This window comes from Anguilla rostrata, chromosome 16 (assembly GCF_018555375.3).
Source record: "Anguilla rostrata isolate EN2019 chromosome 16, ASM1855537v3, whole genome shotgun sequence".
Lineage (NCBI taxonomy): Eukaryota > Metazoa > Chordata > Actinopteri > Anguilliformes > Anguillidae > Anguilla > Anguilla rostrata.
The window spans coordinates 27,808,883-27,822,728 of record NC_057948.1 but is presented as its reverse complement, the minus strand read 5'-3'; the positions used below and the strand labels follow the sequence as shown (position 1 = coordinate 27,822,728).

At 53.7% G+C, this 13,846-nt stretch overlaps 1 protein-coding gene across 5 annotated transcripts in view; it reads right to left on the bottom strand.

The window, feature by feature from the left end:
• The window catches only part of zfhx3b (zinc finger homeobox 3b), a 394,727-nt gene that overhangs the window by 97,894 nt on the left and 282,987 nt on the right, over window positions 1-13,846 (bottom strand). For 4 of the 5 annotated variants that reach the window (XM_064312994.1, XM_064312990.1, XM_064312991.1 and 1 more), the window contains one exon: window positions 1,070-4,178. In XM_064312994.1, coding sequence (XP_064169064.1) covers window positions 1,070-4,142 — 3,073 coding nt within the window. In that variant the 5' untranslated portion in view covers window positions 4,143-4,178. Of the gene's footprint in view, window positions 1-1,069; window positions 4,179-7,504; window positions 8,351-13,846 lie in introns of those variants that run through there. The other variant, XM_064312993.1, reaches the window with a different exon arrangement.

The following is a 13,846-nucleotide window of genomic DNA, read 5'->3' as shown; positions in this document are numbered from 1 at the left end:
GGCACCTGCTGAGGGTTTTTTCTCCCCTTTCCTCGGCGGTGAAGTGTATTGATTTAACTACACTTTAGTTAACCGCTTGCGCGTCTATTCAGCGCCGGCTCGCCGGTGCAGCGGGCTTACGGAGGGGGAGCGGCAGAGACGCCGTGATTAACGCAGGCCCAACGCCTCGCTGAGAAGAAGCCGGGTCCTACGCCAGATAAGAGCGCGGCTGTGGGGGGGGGGCAGGAAACCGGCGTTCCCGTGCCGTCCCGTTTGAAGTGGGTCCACTGTGGGGGAGGGGGCTCACTTTCACTCACTCCCTCCCTCTCTCACTCCCTTGCTCCCTCTGTCGACTTCTCTCTCTCTCTCCCTCTTGCTCCATCTCTTCCAAATCTCTTTCTCTCTCTTCCTCTCTCTCACTCCTTCCAATCTCTCTCTCTCTCTCTCTCGCTGCCGATGGCAACAAAAGGGACTGTACTGGGTTCAGCAGGGCAGGTTTGCCCCAGGGCATAAAGCAGGAAGGAAGAGGTGGCAGCTCTGCCAAAAATGACTGTGAGAGCAAGTGCAAGAGCAAGTAACTGTGTGCTCCCCATTCATTAACCTTTTACCTGGTAACACCTCTGGACCCTGCTAGTTTAGTACAGACAGAGGGCAGAGTATGGACAGACAAACCTCTGTTAGGGGGAGATAAAGACTGCATTCTGTCAGCATGTATATGCCAGCTTGAAAGGAAGGATCTTGACTCAAAGGGCTCAATTTCCCATTTCACAATATTGGAGAAAATACTAATAACATCCCAGAGCTAGCATATTAGCATATTTGTTTTGAGCACAATTTTAAAAATTAAATATTAGCATATGTTTGAAGAATCTGTAGGCTCAGTGAAGATATAAAGGAGGAAATATTCCGTGTGTTCCATTATTTAGAAGGCCTTATTTTACACTAGCCTACAGGCACATGTGCTTAAAGGAAAAGTTGATGAATTTTCTCAAGGGCGCTACAACAGGGGTGACCTTGAGCAGCCGAGAGAAAGGCAGAGATAAGGGGAGGAAGGAGCGGTCGGCTCTCCTATCTGACGCGCTGATCTCACCGAGCGTTGGGGCAAGGGCGGCCATGTTGGGGTCCAGATGGAACCCGCCCAGCAGGTACGAGGCGTCGGCTCCAGAGGGGTCCATCTTGAGGCCCGGGGGGAGGCTCATGTTCTGGGTCAGGTAGTACTGGTACAGCTCGGCCTCGGAGGGCGAGGGCAGGCCGCCCAGGCCCAGGCGGCCGTGCTGCATCTGCGTCACGTTCTGCTGGAGGAGCATCATGTTGTGCATGTGCTTCTCGCTGGTCATGTGGATCCTGAGGTTGCGGGCCACGTTGGTCTCGTAGTCGCACACCTCGCAGCGCCACGTGGGCTTGCTTTTTGGCTTGGTGGGCGAGGGGGCCCCGCAGGCCCCGCCCACGTGGGCAGTGGACTGGGCGGGGTGGTGGTGGTGGTGGACGGTGGCCTGCGTGGCCGAGGGCACGGGCACCACGTTGCTGGGGGCGTGCCCGAACACCTGCTCGCCCGTGGGGGCCAGGGAGCTGCCGTTCTGCAGCGTCTGCATGTTGTTCAGGTGCTTGTCCGACTGCATGTGGATGCTCAGGTTGCCCTTGGTGGTGGTGGAGTAGTTGCAGACCTCGCAGCGGAAGGGCTTGTAGCCGCAGGTGTAGCTCTCGCCCCGGGCCAGGCGGGGGTGGCTCTGGCCGCTGCTGCAGTAGGCGCAGGAGCCCCCCGAGTCCGGGTGCTTCTCCTTCATGTGGGCCTCCAGGGTCTGCTGGTACTTGTAGTGCCAGTTGCACTTGGGACACTTGAGCGTCTTGCAGGAGTTGCGAGAGTGCATCATGGTCATGTGACCGCCCAGGGAGCGGGAGGAGCCCAGCACGGTGTCGCACTTGGGGCACTCCACCCCGCTGCCCCCGAGCCCGTGGCTCTGGGGGCACTCGCCCGCCCCGGCCAGGTCGCAGGGCGCCCCGGGGTGAGAGTGGCCGTGGGCGTGGGGCGAGGGGTGCAGGTGGTGGTGGTGGAGGTGGTGGAGGTGGTGATGGTGCAGGAGAGCCCCGCCGTCGTCCTCTCCCTCAGCCGGGCTTTCATTTGGTTCAGGAGCTGTGGCACTATCTCGATTGGCACTTTCGTCTGCGGCGGCGGCGTCGGGGGCCAGAGGGGAGGAGGTGGCGGCGGGCGGGCAGGCCGTCGCGTCGTCCTCGCCCCCCCTGCCGGCCGCCGCCGTCGAGGCCGCGGGCAGGACGGGCCCCTGGCAGTTAAAGCTCAGAGGGAGCTCGGAGGCCCTCCCCCCGCCGTCCGCGCCCGCCCCCGCTTCCGACGCCCTGGCGGACGCGGAGGAAGAGGAGGCGGAGGCGGGGGCTTTGCTGTTGTGCGTGGGGCTAGCCGCAGGGGGGCAGGAGGAAGGCTGGAGAGCGCTACTAGGCATTAATAAAGGAGATTTGGAAATGCTTTGGTTTGAGACAGCCGGGTCCCCCCCCTCTCCTCCGCTGCCGCCGCAGGCCGCTGCAGTGCCTCTTTCCTCTTCCTCGTCCTCCGCTTCTTCTAACAGTTCCTCATCCTCCTCCGAGCCCGCCTCCGAGCCAGGCATGAGCTCCTTGCCCGCCCTCCCCTCCCGGTCGGCGTTCTCCCCCCTGTGGGCCCCCTCTTTGCCAGCCGGCCCCTCTGCTCTCCCTCCCTGCTCAGGCTGGGCGCTGGAGTCTTTGGCAGGGCCTGGGGCTGAGGTAAGCGAGGGCGGCTTGGAGCTGCCCAGCCCGCCCAGCGAAAGCAGGGAGCCTAACGGGACGGGCTCAGCGCCCGAGTCCGAGTCTTTATTGAGGAGGGCCCCACTCCCCCCGCCGCCGCCGCCGCTGCTGCTCCCCGGCTCTAAGTGGACCCCGCTGAAGGTGCCGTAGAAGCTCTGCCCGGAGCTCAGGGGCACCAGCGTGGGCGGCGCGCCGGAGCTCTTGTTTTTTGGTTCCAGGAAGCTGATGAGGGGCTCTTTGTCCTTCCCGATGCCCTGGATGATGGCGGAGGCGTGCTTGTGCCCCAGGAGCTGCCGCTCCTCCTCGCTCAGGGTCATGCGGTGGTCGTGCACGGCGTGGGTGGCGAAGGAGCGGGCGTAGCCGAAGGACAGCTTGCACAGGAAACACATGAGGATGGGCTTGCCCTTGCCGTAGAGGGCCAGCCCGTCGAATTTGGAGAAATCCACGTTGTTGGGAACATCTTTGGATACGCAGGACTTCTTGGCAGACCCGTCGCTGTTCAGGTAATCCTTGTTGCTTTTGTGCCGCACATCGAAAACGCGGAAACTGTGCAGGACAGGACTCAGGCCTGCCACGGTTGAGGTATTGGGGAAACCTTGGTCTGAAGAGCCGAACCACTTCCCGAACGACGAGGCTATGTGGAACGTGTTAATGATCTGAGGGTAGACCGAGGGAGAGGCCCCGGCGGGGTCGCCCGGCTTCCCCGCGCTGGGGAGGGAGTTTGTGGGGAGCAGGCCGGGCCCCGCACCCCCACCACTTTGGATCAGCTGGCTGAGGCTCTCCACAATGTAGGCCGAGCCGTCAGGCTGGTAGACAATCTCTCCAGCTAGGTTCTCCACGTCGCTGGTCTCTTCCTCCTCCTCCTCCTCTCCTTCTTCGCTGCCGCTCTCCGTCATCCCCCTCCGTCGTGCCTGCTGCTGGCGCTGGAGAGCGGGCATGCCCCCTCCCCCCGGAGCCATGGGCACTCCGGGGAAGGGCTGCAGACTCGGGAAACAGCTGTCGATCTCCATTTCATCCAAGTCATCCAAATCTTCATCCTCCTCCTCTTCCTCCCCGCAGCTACCTCCTTCCTCCTCGGCCTCCTCCTCGAGCGCCTTCGCTCTGGGCCGGCGGCGGGGGGTGGAGCTGTCGCCGGAGGCTGAGGGCGGGGTCCGCGTCTGGGGCGGCTGCTCTCTCACGCCCTCTCTGGGCACGCCGAGGGCCTGGAGCTGGGAGGGGTAGGGCGCGGACAGAGACAGGGGTTCCAGGGAAGGGGGCTGGCTGCTGAGAGGGACCTGCACGTTAGGGCGATCGTTCCAGGGCTGCGGAGGGTGCTGCTGTTGCTGGGAGGCGGCGGCGGCGGCGAGCCCATCGTCTGTCCCAGAAACCACGGGAGACTCACAGCTTTCCATGCTGATGCCTACATGAGGCGTTCATCGCATCCAGGCCTGGAAGAGGACGAGGGAGAGGGAGAGAAAGAGGGAGAGAGAGAAGGAAGGAGAGAGAGAAAGAGAAAGGTTAGAATCACTCTCAGTTCTTCAAGTTATCAAAACGTGAAAAGGTATGCACTCACAACAACACCATTTAGTTAATTACACTTTCAAACAATAATCAGCATTTCGACTTCAACCAGTCACCAAAAAAAAAAAATGTAATCACAAGAGGAGACTGCAGACGTCTTGAAGAGAGCGGCCACGCACCGCCGTAAGAGGACGGACGCACTTAATGCGCACGGCCCCGAGTGTGAAAGGAAAGCAGGAGATCTAATTGAGAACACAATGGGACGACGGAGAGGCGCATAGCACATGCTGAATATTACATGAGCAAAGTTTACCGGCACCGAGCTCCGCCGTGTCCGGGTTGATTAACACATTCGCTGCCTCCTCCTGATTTATTTCCTCGTTTACCTAGCGATGCAAATGTCAGGTGCAATCGTGCACCACATCTACCACCCCTTCCCCCACCCCCACCCCCCAAACTGTACATCAGCAGAGAGCGCAAGGCAGGAAAGACTGACAGTATCTACCTCTGTTTATTGCGCCAAGTGTGAGATCTAATCAAGAAAATGACAAAGGGTGCTCATTATTTTAAATTATGTACTTAAAGACAATACCTCAGACAAGTACTAATAATCCATATTAGATTCCCCCTTCCTGCCATATCAGGAATTATCCATCTTTCATCTTCGCCTTGCAAACAAAACCCTAATTGTACATTTTCTCAACACCACATACATGTTTTTAAATAAACGTACGGCTGGGAAGAAAAAAAAAAAGTGTAATAGCAGAGAGAAAACGGACTCATTGCGAGTTAGGAACTGCCTGTCCGTATATGAAGCGTTTACGTAATTCTTAAAACCGAAGTGAGCATTAGCACAGATAAGTGCCAGTGTTTTCCACTGCACTTTAGACTGCTCGCCTCCATATCTGTGCATGTTAAATATGCAGGGGAATAAATTATTGCCATTAAAATTCTCCTTCAACCCCCACTGCAACCCCCTCAACTCCCGTTCGGCTGCCTGACTGTATGCATTCCTCGTATAACTATTTGTAAGTGCGCATAAACACGCAAAGCGGAGCCGCGCAAGAGAGAAGGAAACGAAATCCGCGGTCCAAAAAATACAGCAGCTGGGCCGGGGACGCGCAAGGCAGCTGTGTTTGGATCCGGCATCCAACGGTCTCCGCAGTTCGCCGCGTTTCAAACGCTCCTATTATCCTCCCCCCCTGCCCCCCCGCCCCCTCCCGCCCCTGAAATAATAAATGGGAAGCTCTGCTTTCTGGCTAGCAGTGCCCCGAGCTCCAAAAAGCCCCGGCGCAGGCCGGCCGCAACGCACAACAACAAGGAGATAAAACGATGGCGAGAGATACTGCTGAGCTAATAATTTCATTAAAGGGATGCAGGCAACATTGATTAAGGGGGGTGACGGGACTGAAACCAATAACTCTGGGCTGGCCTTTAACCTTGAACGTTGAATATTACATGAGCGAAGTTTCCCGGCACTGAGCTCGGCTGTGTCCCGGGTTGATTAACACATTCGCTGCCTCGGCTTGATTTATTTACTTATTTACCTAGCGATGCAAATTTCAGGCGCAATCGGGCGCCGCGTCCACCGCGGCTTTCTCCCCGCGATCTAAATCAGCGCCGAGAGGAGGGCGGGGCCAGCGAGACTGACAGCGTCTGGCCCTTCCAGAATGCCTGATGAGCTTCCCAAACGCACACGCACGCGCGCACGCACAAAAAAGACGACGTTTCCAATCATCTGACTTAATATTTTTTTCATCTGCATAATTATTAGAGTCAATTATAGCCAGGGAATCCATTTCTAATCAATTATATTGAAGGCACAAAGTTAATTTTTGATAAGGAGAGCAAAGTGGTAAATAACCTACATTATAAAAGGAAAACAAAAACATTCAGACAGGAGTAGCAGACTAACAGTAAGTGTAATGAAGGTGCCATTTTATGTCTATATATTCTAACTACAGTGAACACACAGACAATAATTTAGCAGACAATAATGGCAACAGTAATTAGGTTCTGCTATTAACGGGTTAATCTATTTCACATTTTTACATTAATCTATTTTTTGTATGGTTTTAAAACAATGGTAAAATGGTTTAATACAAACCAGGTGGGACACTAAGAAAATGAACCTTCATTCAGGTTCATATTTATTTGAGGCTGGATCCATTGGTAAAAACCGCAAAGTTGAAATCATGCATATTTTACTGTATCCAAAACTGGCAGAGATAGAAGAGGAAGTCAATGGAGATTAACAAAAACATAAAGCATTTGCAGCCACCTGCTTCGCAGATGAAGATGGGGGGAAAATGTCCCATTCTTTAAAAAAAAACAAAAGTTCTCCGATAACTGCTCCACATTTCAAGGTAGGTTTTCCCCCTCTGTGGTTTTGAACGCGTGACATCACAGAAGCCGACGAATCAGAAGCGGCTACACCTCAGGGGCGGCCATCTTTTGTGCGGTCGGTCTGACCAGACCTGCCTGCACATTCCAGCGTGTGGCCGGGCGCTGCCCGAGAACAATGTGCCCACATGGCAGGCTGTTAAAGGAGAGGATTCGACTGAGGGACAAGGGAAGCAGCCGCAGAGGAAGGCGATAAGCCGGCCTTGGTAGCAGCCATTCTCAGCTTTTAGGTTCTCCTGTTGAAACTAGCCCGTGAAGGAGGGATAGCGAAACATGACCTGTCCAGCCTCCCACCTGAATCTGAAGCTGTAGCATAGCGTGTTCAAACATCTGACACTTAGTCGTTACACTGTAAACACCCCCAAAAACACTGAGAGAGCATCTCAAGTTCTGTCCACAGTTTTACAAAAAAGCCACTTTTCCTTTCCATACAGGACTGACTGCATAACCTCTGAACAGGAGACTGAACAACTGTAGAGAGGGTTGAAAATATAGTATGTTTGTATTTTCAAGGAGGGACAACTTCAATTCTCCGGTATGCGAACTGGAATGTGAATATACCAGGACATACAGGTCAGTACATTGCGTACAGGGTGTCATGGCCGGTGTCCTTTCGCTTGTACAAACCACACTTTCCCTTGATCTAAAACCAAAATATTCGTTTCCGTATGAAAAAGACACTACGCACAGCGCCTAGCGCCTAACGCCAGAAACGGTCCCACGGCCTACCGTTTTCTTTTTAGTTCACTGTGCTCAGAGACTTACAGGGGAGGGGGGGGAGGGGGGAGAAGAAAAAAAAACCCAGGAGGAAGTTGAATGCTAAACACAGTCAAAACAAGCCCACACTCACAATAGGAGATAATCTCTCAGAAGAAAAGGCAGGATTCCAGAACCCTGGGAGTAAACACGAGCCGAAGGCCGGGCCCAAGATGAGCGCCTTCCGAAGATGAAAGGGCGAGCGGCGATTAGCCCGGTCTTTTCTAGAAGGGTCTTCGGCCCGCTGCAGCAGGCCTCGGTGCTGTCCTCACGGCCCTCTCACGGGAGGACACCCTGCTTAAGGCGACGGGAGCTGGTTCTGATGAGCGCGCTTCCGTCCCGAAACACTGGACCTCAGTCCTAACAGGAGAGCCAGCTGCAGGCTCTCTGCACTGCTCTGCCTCTGCAGAGCAGCGCTCGTTCCCCATCGGCCTCAGTGCAGAGTCACGTCAGTGTGACCAGGGAGACAGCAGTGTGAGGCGGGCGAGAACGCTGAACTCTGACTGCATGTGCACACACACACACACACACGCATGCACACTGCATACCTAGGCCCAGAGGGACAGGAAAAGCTGGTTCCTCTTTTGTGTTACATTTACTAAGACAAAGGGGAGAAAACACTTCCCCCATAAAAATGCCATCCTTGAAAACCAGATTAGATTGTCCTCAAAAAAAAAAGAACAATAACAATAATAAAAATCAGTTTTGAATGAGCACAGTCACTGGCTGGTGTCTGGTTGTCATTCGGAGTGGGCCGAAAATGAGATAAGTTTTTATTTATGGTCCCTTTCATTAAGTGAGATTTGCCTGTGGACAGAGGGGAATTGAAGCCGAGGAACCCATCTCATTATCAGCAGGCAGCATCACCAGCCTCCAGGCCCAGCTCCCCGAGGATCGCAGCTCCCAGGAGTCTCCTGGGGAATTAACTCTCACTCCGGCCCAGCTGGGAACCCTTCCTCCTCCTCACCCCCCAAACACCCACGCTGAAGGTAGACAGGGGGTGGGGCTGTCGGGGAGGGAGGCTACCGCAGCCCCGCCCCCTGCTACACCCCCCCCCCCCTTACCCCGCTCCTCTCTCCCTCGCACTGACCTCTTGTTGTGAAGGCTTCCCTGACTCTGTGAAATCCAGGCGTCGCGGAGCCTGGACACTGAAGGGTTAGTGTGCTTATTGAAAAATCAATGGCGCAAATGCTAAGCAAGTTACAGGAAAACGTGGGAAGGAAGGGTTCCTATTGATAAAGCAGAGGGCCTTTGATGTTGCACAGGGGACGTGTTTATTGATAGAAAAACCATTGTACTCCTCGGGCGAAGCGAAAGGGTTTGCCTGCAAAGCTATCCCAATTAGCTGCGAATGCTCGTATACATTCTCTCCTTTACCGCTAAACCGCTTTAATTCCGAGCAGGATCTTTTATTTGCGCTAATCTGCGGTTCTTAGGTGGTAGCATGTCGCGCGCGGAGCCCATGGAGCAGGGCGGTAATGAACACAGCTTCGCTAGCTCTGAACGGAGCTGCGCCCCCTCCGCCCTCCCTCAGACGTCCCCCTCTCTCATTCCTCTGCAGGCCCCTCCGCTAGAGGCCCAAAGCTCCGGGTCTCCAGCCTCAAGCAGGCCACCGCAAACGGGCACATCGTTTAGAAAGTCGCGCGATTCTCCGGGTGCAGAGGGGTAACGGAAACACGACTTCCAGCACCCTGATTTGACACCAGGAGCTTACGTTAATTCATTCGTAATTCGGCGCTGAGCCGACCCTCCCGCACCCCTTACGGACCTCCTGCTGTCCGCCTTTAAACCTGTCCTAAGAGCTGACGCGGGGCGAAGACAAGAGAACAAACAAACAGCCCCTAGCCCGCCGCCGCCACCGCCGCCGCTCGCTGCGATCTCCTCCCTTTCCTGACTGCTTAATACAAACGGCGGGATGCTCCCGCTCCCACTTCAGGAGGCAAAAAGTCAACTCAGGTCGATGGCACTCAGCCTGTAAACACGGCTTCCCGTAAAATCAATGATCTTCAGTTCTAGCTATCAGTCTGTGGAACAGAAATAGCTGTGGCTCTGACGGGACTGGGAGTGTGTGGGGGGGGGGGGGGGAGAATCAGAGCAGCAGGGCTGGGAGCACCAGATTGAGATAGCAAGGCAATCAAGGAGGGTGCAATGGTGCTGTGTGCCACACCACTACTGTTACAGCCACTGGCCCTTGCGCTGAAATACAATTCCCAGAATCCCTTTCTGGAACAGGGGTGGGTCAGTTGGGTCACACTACAGTTTGTTCTATTTAGTAATGAAATTTTGCTTAGTAGTATTTATGTTTCCTGCTGTAAATGTTCTAGGGGCCAATCTTACAAATATGCCCCGTAGGACTAACTGAAATTCAGATTCCTACAGTAAACTGGCCAGCCTATAGCCCGGCTTGTGTTAGAGGACGTTTCTGTGTCAAAGTGAACTATCGCTCCGTGAATTCATGTATCCATTGCTTTCTTTGTCAGGACTTTGCAAAAGGATCAGGTCCTGCTCTTTCGGGGTCACGAAAGCATTAAAATGACAGCCTTTAAAACCAGTTCTATTTAGTCAATCACAGGCTTTTTTCCCCCTCTACATGTGACAAAAAGTCAAAGAACAAGCGTAACCTGATTCAGCCAATCGGTGCTTAAGCAGACAAAGCCAGCCGGGGGAATGATGAAAGGCTGAGGAATGTATCAACACTTTTGGAATGTGTGATGGAAACATATGAAACAGAGCCGTAGTGTAATTAGAAATAGCTAATTAGCTCTGGGCTAATTACACAGTTCTTGGGAAAGCTGGTAAAAGAGCTGGTGGGGCGGTAAAGCAAACCAAAGCAGAGAACACACAGCAGGAAGCTCCCAGTCTCCCGCCAATTAGCCGCCAACATGGGGGGCACCGTGGCAGACGAGGATTTCAAATGAGGGCAGCTACACACCGCCACGCTAAAACCACACCGCAAAAACAGAGGAGATAAAACACATCCAGATTAAAAATGCATACCGCTATAAGTAGGATGGCTTCTCCTTTCATTTGTTTTTGCAAACCGATTCCCCTTGCCCAAAAGCCACTCTCCAACAGCATCGTGGCGCAAAGAGTAAATTTATGCAACCTTGATTTTCCGTTTTGTTGAATAACAAAGTTACTGAAAACCATTAGATTAAAAATAAAAAAAATAATAAAAAATGCAAAGCTTTAATAACTAAAAGTAACTTATTATAGTAGCCTTAAGCCATATTTTCCTTTTTTAAACAAACCACAGAAACATGTGCTCTATTATTTCCCAGCACTGTCCCCAGTGGTTTGCCTAGATAAAGCTCTGTCTATAAATGCATAAATTATCCCTGGGATGGGGGGTATTGATGTATAATCAGAGATGGGCAAGTGCGCTTCATACCACAAACCCTACATTCGCCCCAAGGCAACCTGGCACACACAGCAAGCACTGCATGCGCCAAAGCTCTCCAGGGGGGTGGAGCATTGTGGGAAAGAGAGTGTCAGGCGTTGCGCTTGTGTGTTGGGGGCGGTGCGTGGGGGGGGGCGGGGGGTTGTGCGCTTTTGAATGTCAGCCAAGTTCCTCCGCTCCTTCAGCAGGTAGTACACATGCTGCGCCAGCTCTCCTGGGTCCCCGGTGCCGGAGGGGGGGGGCCCGATCGGGCCGTCCCCAACCTCATCCAGGCCCCGCCACCCCAGCCATACCTGGGCTCTCTCACTGCAGCAGGCTGCTGGAAGGCAACCAGGCGAGAAATGATCCCGGTGCTTTTATATTGACCAGAGCGGGGCAGATTTAGCCCGGTCCTGATGCACAGACACAGCCCAGCTCCATTAATTGATTAGTCTCTTCAAAAAGCTCCTCCAGTCTCTGCTGGTGCAGACAGCGCCGGGTCCACAGAGGAGGGAGCAGCGCGGTATCAGAACTCCAGAACCTAGCCCCGCTCTTTCCCCGCTCTCACGCCTCAAAAAGATGACGGGGGTGCATCGTCATGGTACCCTGGAAAAAACAGTCCGGCATGCTTTTTTGTGCACAAGAGATCGGGTTACAAAGGTTCCATGCTGAAGCACTGCCCTCTCTCTCCCTCTTTCCCTCTCCATGCTGAAGCATTGCTCTCTCTCCCTCTCTGTCTCTCTTTCTCTCCCTCTCTCTCTCTCGGCTCAGCCCTGAACCCAGGCGTGCTGCCAGCTCTGACGTGGCAGTAATCCCCAACGAGCCCCTGTGGGTGAGAGAGAGAAGGGGCGGGAGGTCAAAGGACACAATCCACACATCTACTGCTACCGCCAATCTGTCTTTTCAATAACAGCTGACATTTTAAATAACTTATTCAATTCCAACCATCTAAATGTGAGGGAAGCTGGGTTTTTTTTTTATGTTGTTGTTCCAGCAAAACTGGAAGTGAAATCTGCTAACGGTAGGCACTTTTAGGGTGCTAGGATTTTTTTTTTTGTTGCTAGCTTGCTGGCAGTCCTTTTCCACACAGGAACAGGACAGGGGGAGGGAGAAGCAATGATTTGCTTTCGTGTTGTGAGCGCTCGGTCGCTTGTGAATGATCGACAATCATATATAAACCGAAAACTGCAATGGAAAACAGAGACCGGAGAAGCCCGCCTTTCCCACGAGTCTCCCTCTGCCCAGATCCCCCCTTCATTTGCAAAAAGGCTTCCTTATCCCTCACATCTGTGAGGCTTACAGCTGAAAAAGCCGTCAGAAAGCAGAGACGCCGCACCGAGGCTGCGCGCTGTTTGTGGAAGGGCTTGCGTTCGTGAGGGAGCGCACCCCCCCCCACCCCCAGGCTGTCGACAGCATAGCGCTCCGGCACCGAGGCGCGGGCCCTCACAGACTGAGCGCCGGTGCCCGTCCCCGCTCGCCCGTCCGCGCGCTCGCCCACATCTCTCCCCAGCAGGGCAGCAGTTAGACAAGCCCACCGCAAACACAGTTGTTAGGGTGATCAATATCATTGAAATATTAAACCTTAAGAAGCCGCATTATTGATCGGGAGGGCCGACGATAAAACTGTTTATTATGATAATCTCCGGGCTCTGTGTAAACGCCTCCACGAGGACCCGTCCTGCAGCCGGCGATAGCAGCGGCTAACACCCCGTCGCCTCAGCGCAGGGCGCATCACGACTCCTCAACACGACTCCTCAACACCAAGGAGAGCAAGGAGGAGGAAAGGGGCCAAGACTGAAAAGACCGTCTTTAAAAACGCGATGTGACAGACAGTCCTGTGGCCTCTGTGGGGGAGAAGAAGGGAGTGAGGTCCACACTCGCAAAGTGGCGGGCAGCACTGCATGTACCAATGAGACGACTCTCAGCAGAGTCAGGCGTACAGTGACCGATGCCCTGCCCTCCCCTGCAGGGAGTAACCCCCCCCCGTCCTACCCAGCCCGGGCTGACAGACTGAAAGGCGTGTGGATAATGTCCTTTTAATCCCGGCTCTTTTTAAGTAATCCTAAAAACAAATACCTCAGTAATGACCGAGTCCTGCACCTGGTAAAACATCACCAGGAGTTCTCAGGCACCTGGAATCGGCCGAGTTTCCTTGAAATAGCATTCTTAAAGGGACAGACCCCCCCCTGCCCAAGCCCCCCGAGGCGCACACAAAAGTAGGAAACCGTGTAGGGACTTGCAGCACACTTTTCAGGGGGAAGGAAAACCTGTCCGTAGACAGAGAAGAGCAAAGACAGAGAACAGCACTCTGCTTACGGTGGCAATTAGGGCAACAATAAGTGGCTTAACCCATGACAAACAGCTTGGAGGAAAAGACGACCCCCTTCAAAACACATCGGGGGATATAATGACCAAGATGGGAAGACTCAGAGTGACAGTGAGTTCGTAGCACATGGCTATGTGTTCAGAGCGAACAGGATAGCCACATAAAGAGTGTTACAGGAGAGTTTTGAAGCAGTTGTTCAGTTCTTGAACAGAGGGAGATCAGACCTCCATTGGGTATTGCACTAAAGGTGAAATGACTAAGGAACCAAAGTAAAGTTTGTGGCCGCTTTTGATGGAAGATACCTGGTACGGGTGCAGAACAGACACCAGGAAAGCTCAGCATTGTCTAGATTCATCCACCAATCTTCTGAATGCAGGGAGCCCCCTCCCAACCGCCCCCCAACCGCTGACCCATGACCCACTCGCATACCTACACGCAGACACACATGAGTTCCAGGCCTTTCTGTGGAAATGATTTCTGCGCAGAAAAAGAAGGCATTCAAGACAAAGACAACCGTGACCCAGACGCTAATTCCACAGCAGTGCATCCTGGATAAATAATTAGCAGCTGCTTTGAAGGCCCTGCGTCGACTCCCCGTTCGCTATCCGTAACACATTTGCTAAAGTCATTAATGACAAATATTTCGAAAGAAAAAGCTAAAATCTTTCTGGTACACAAATACTTCTTTTATGGGCCCTGGCTTGCATTCCTCCCTGCTTAGCTGGAGCCCT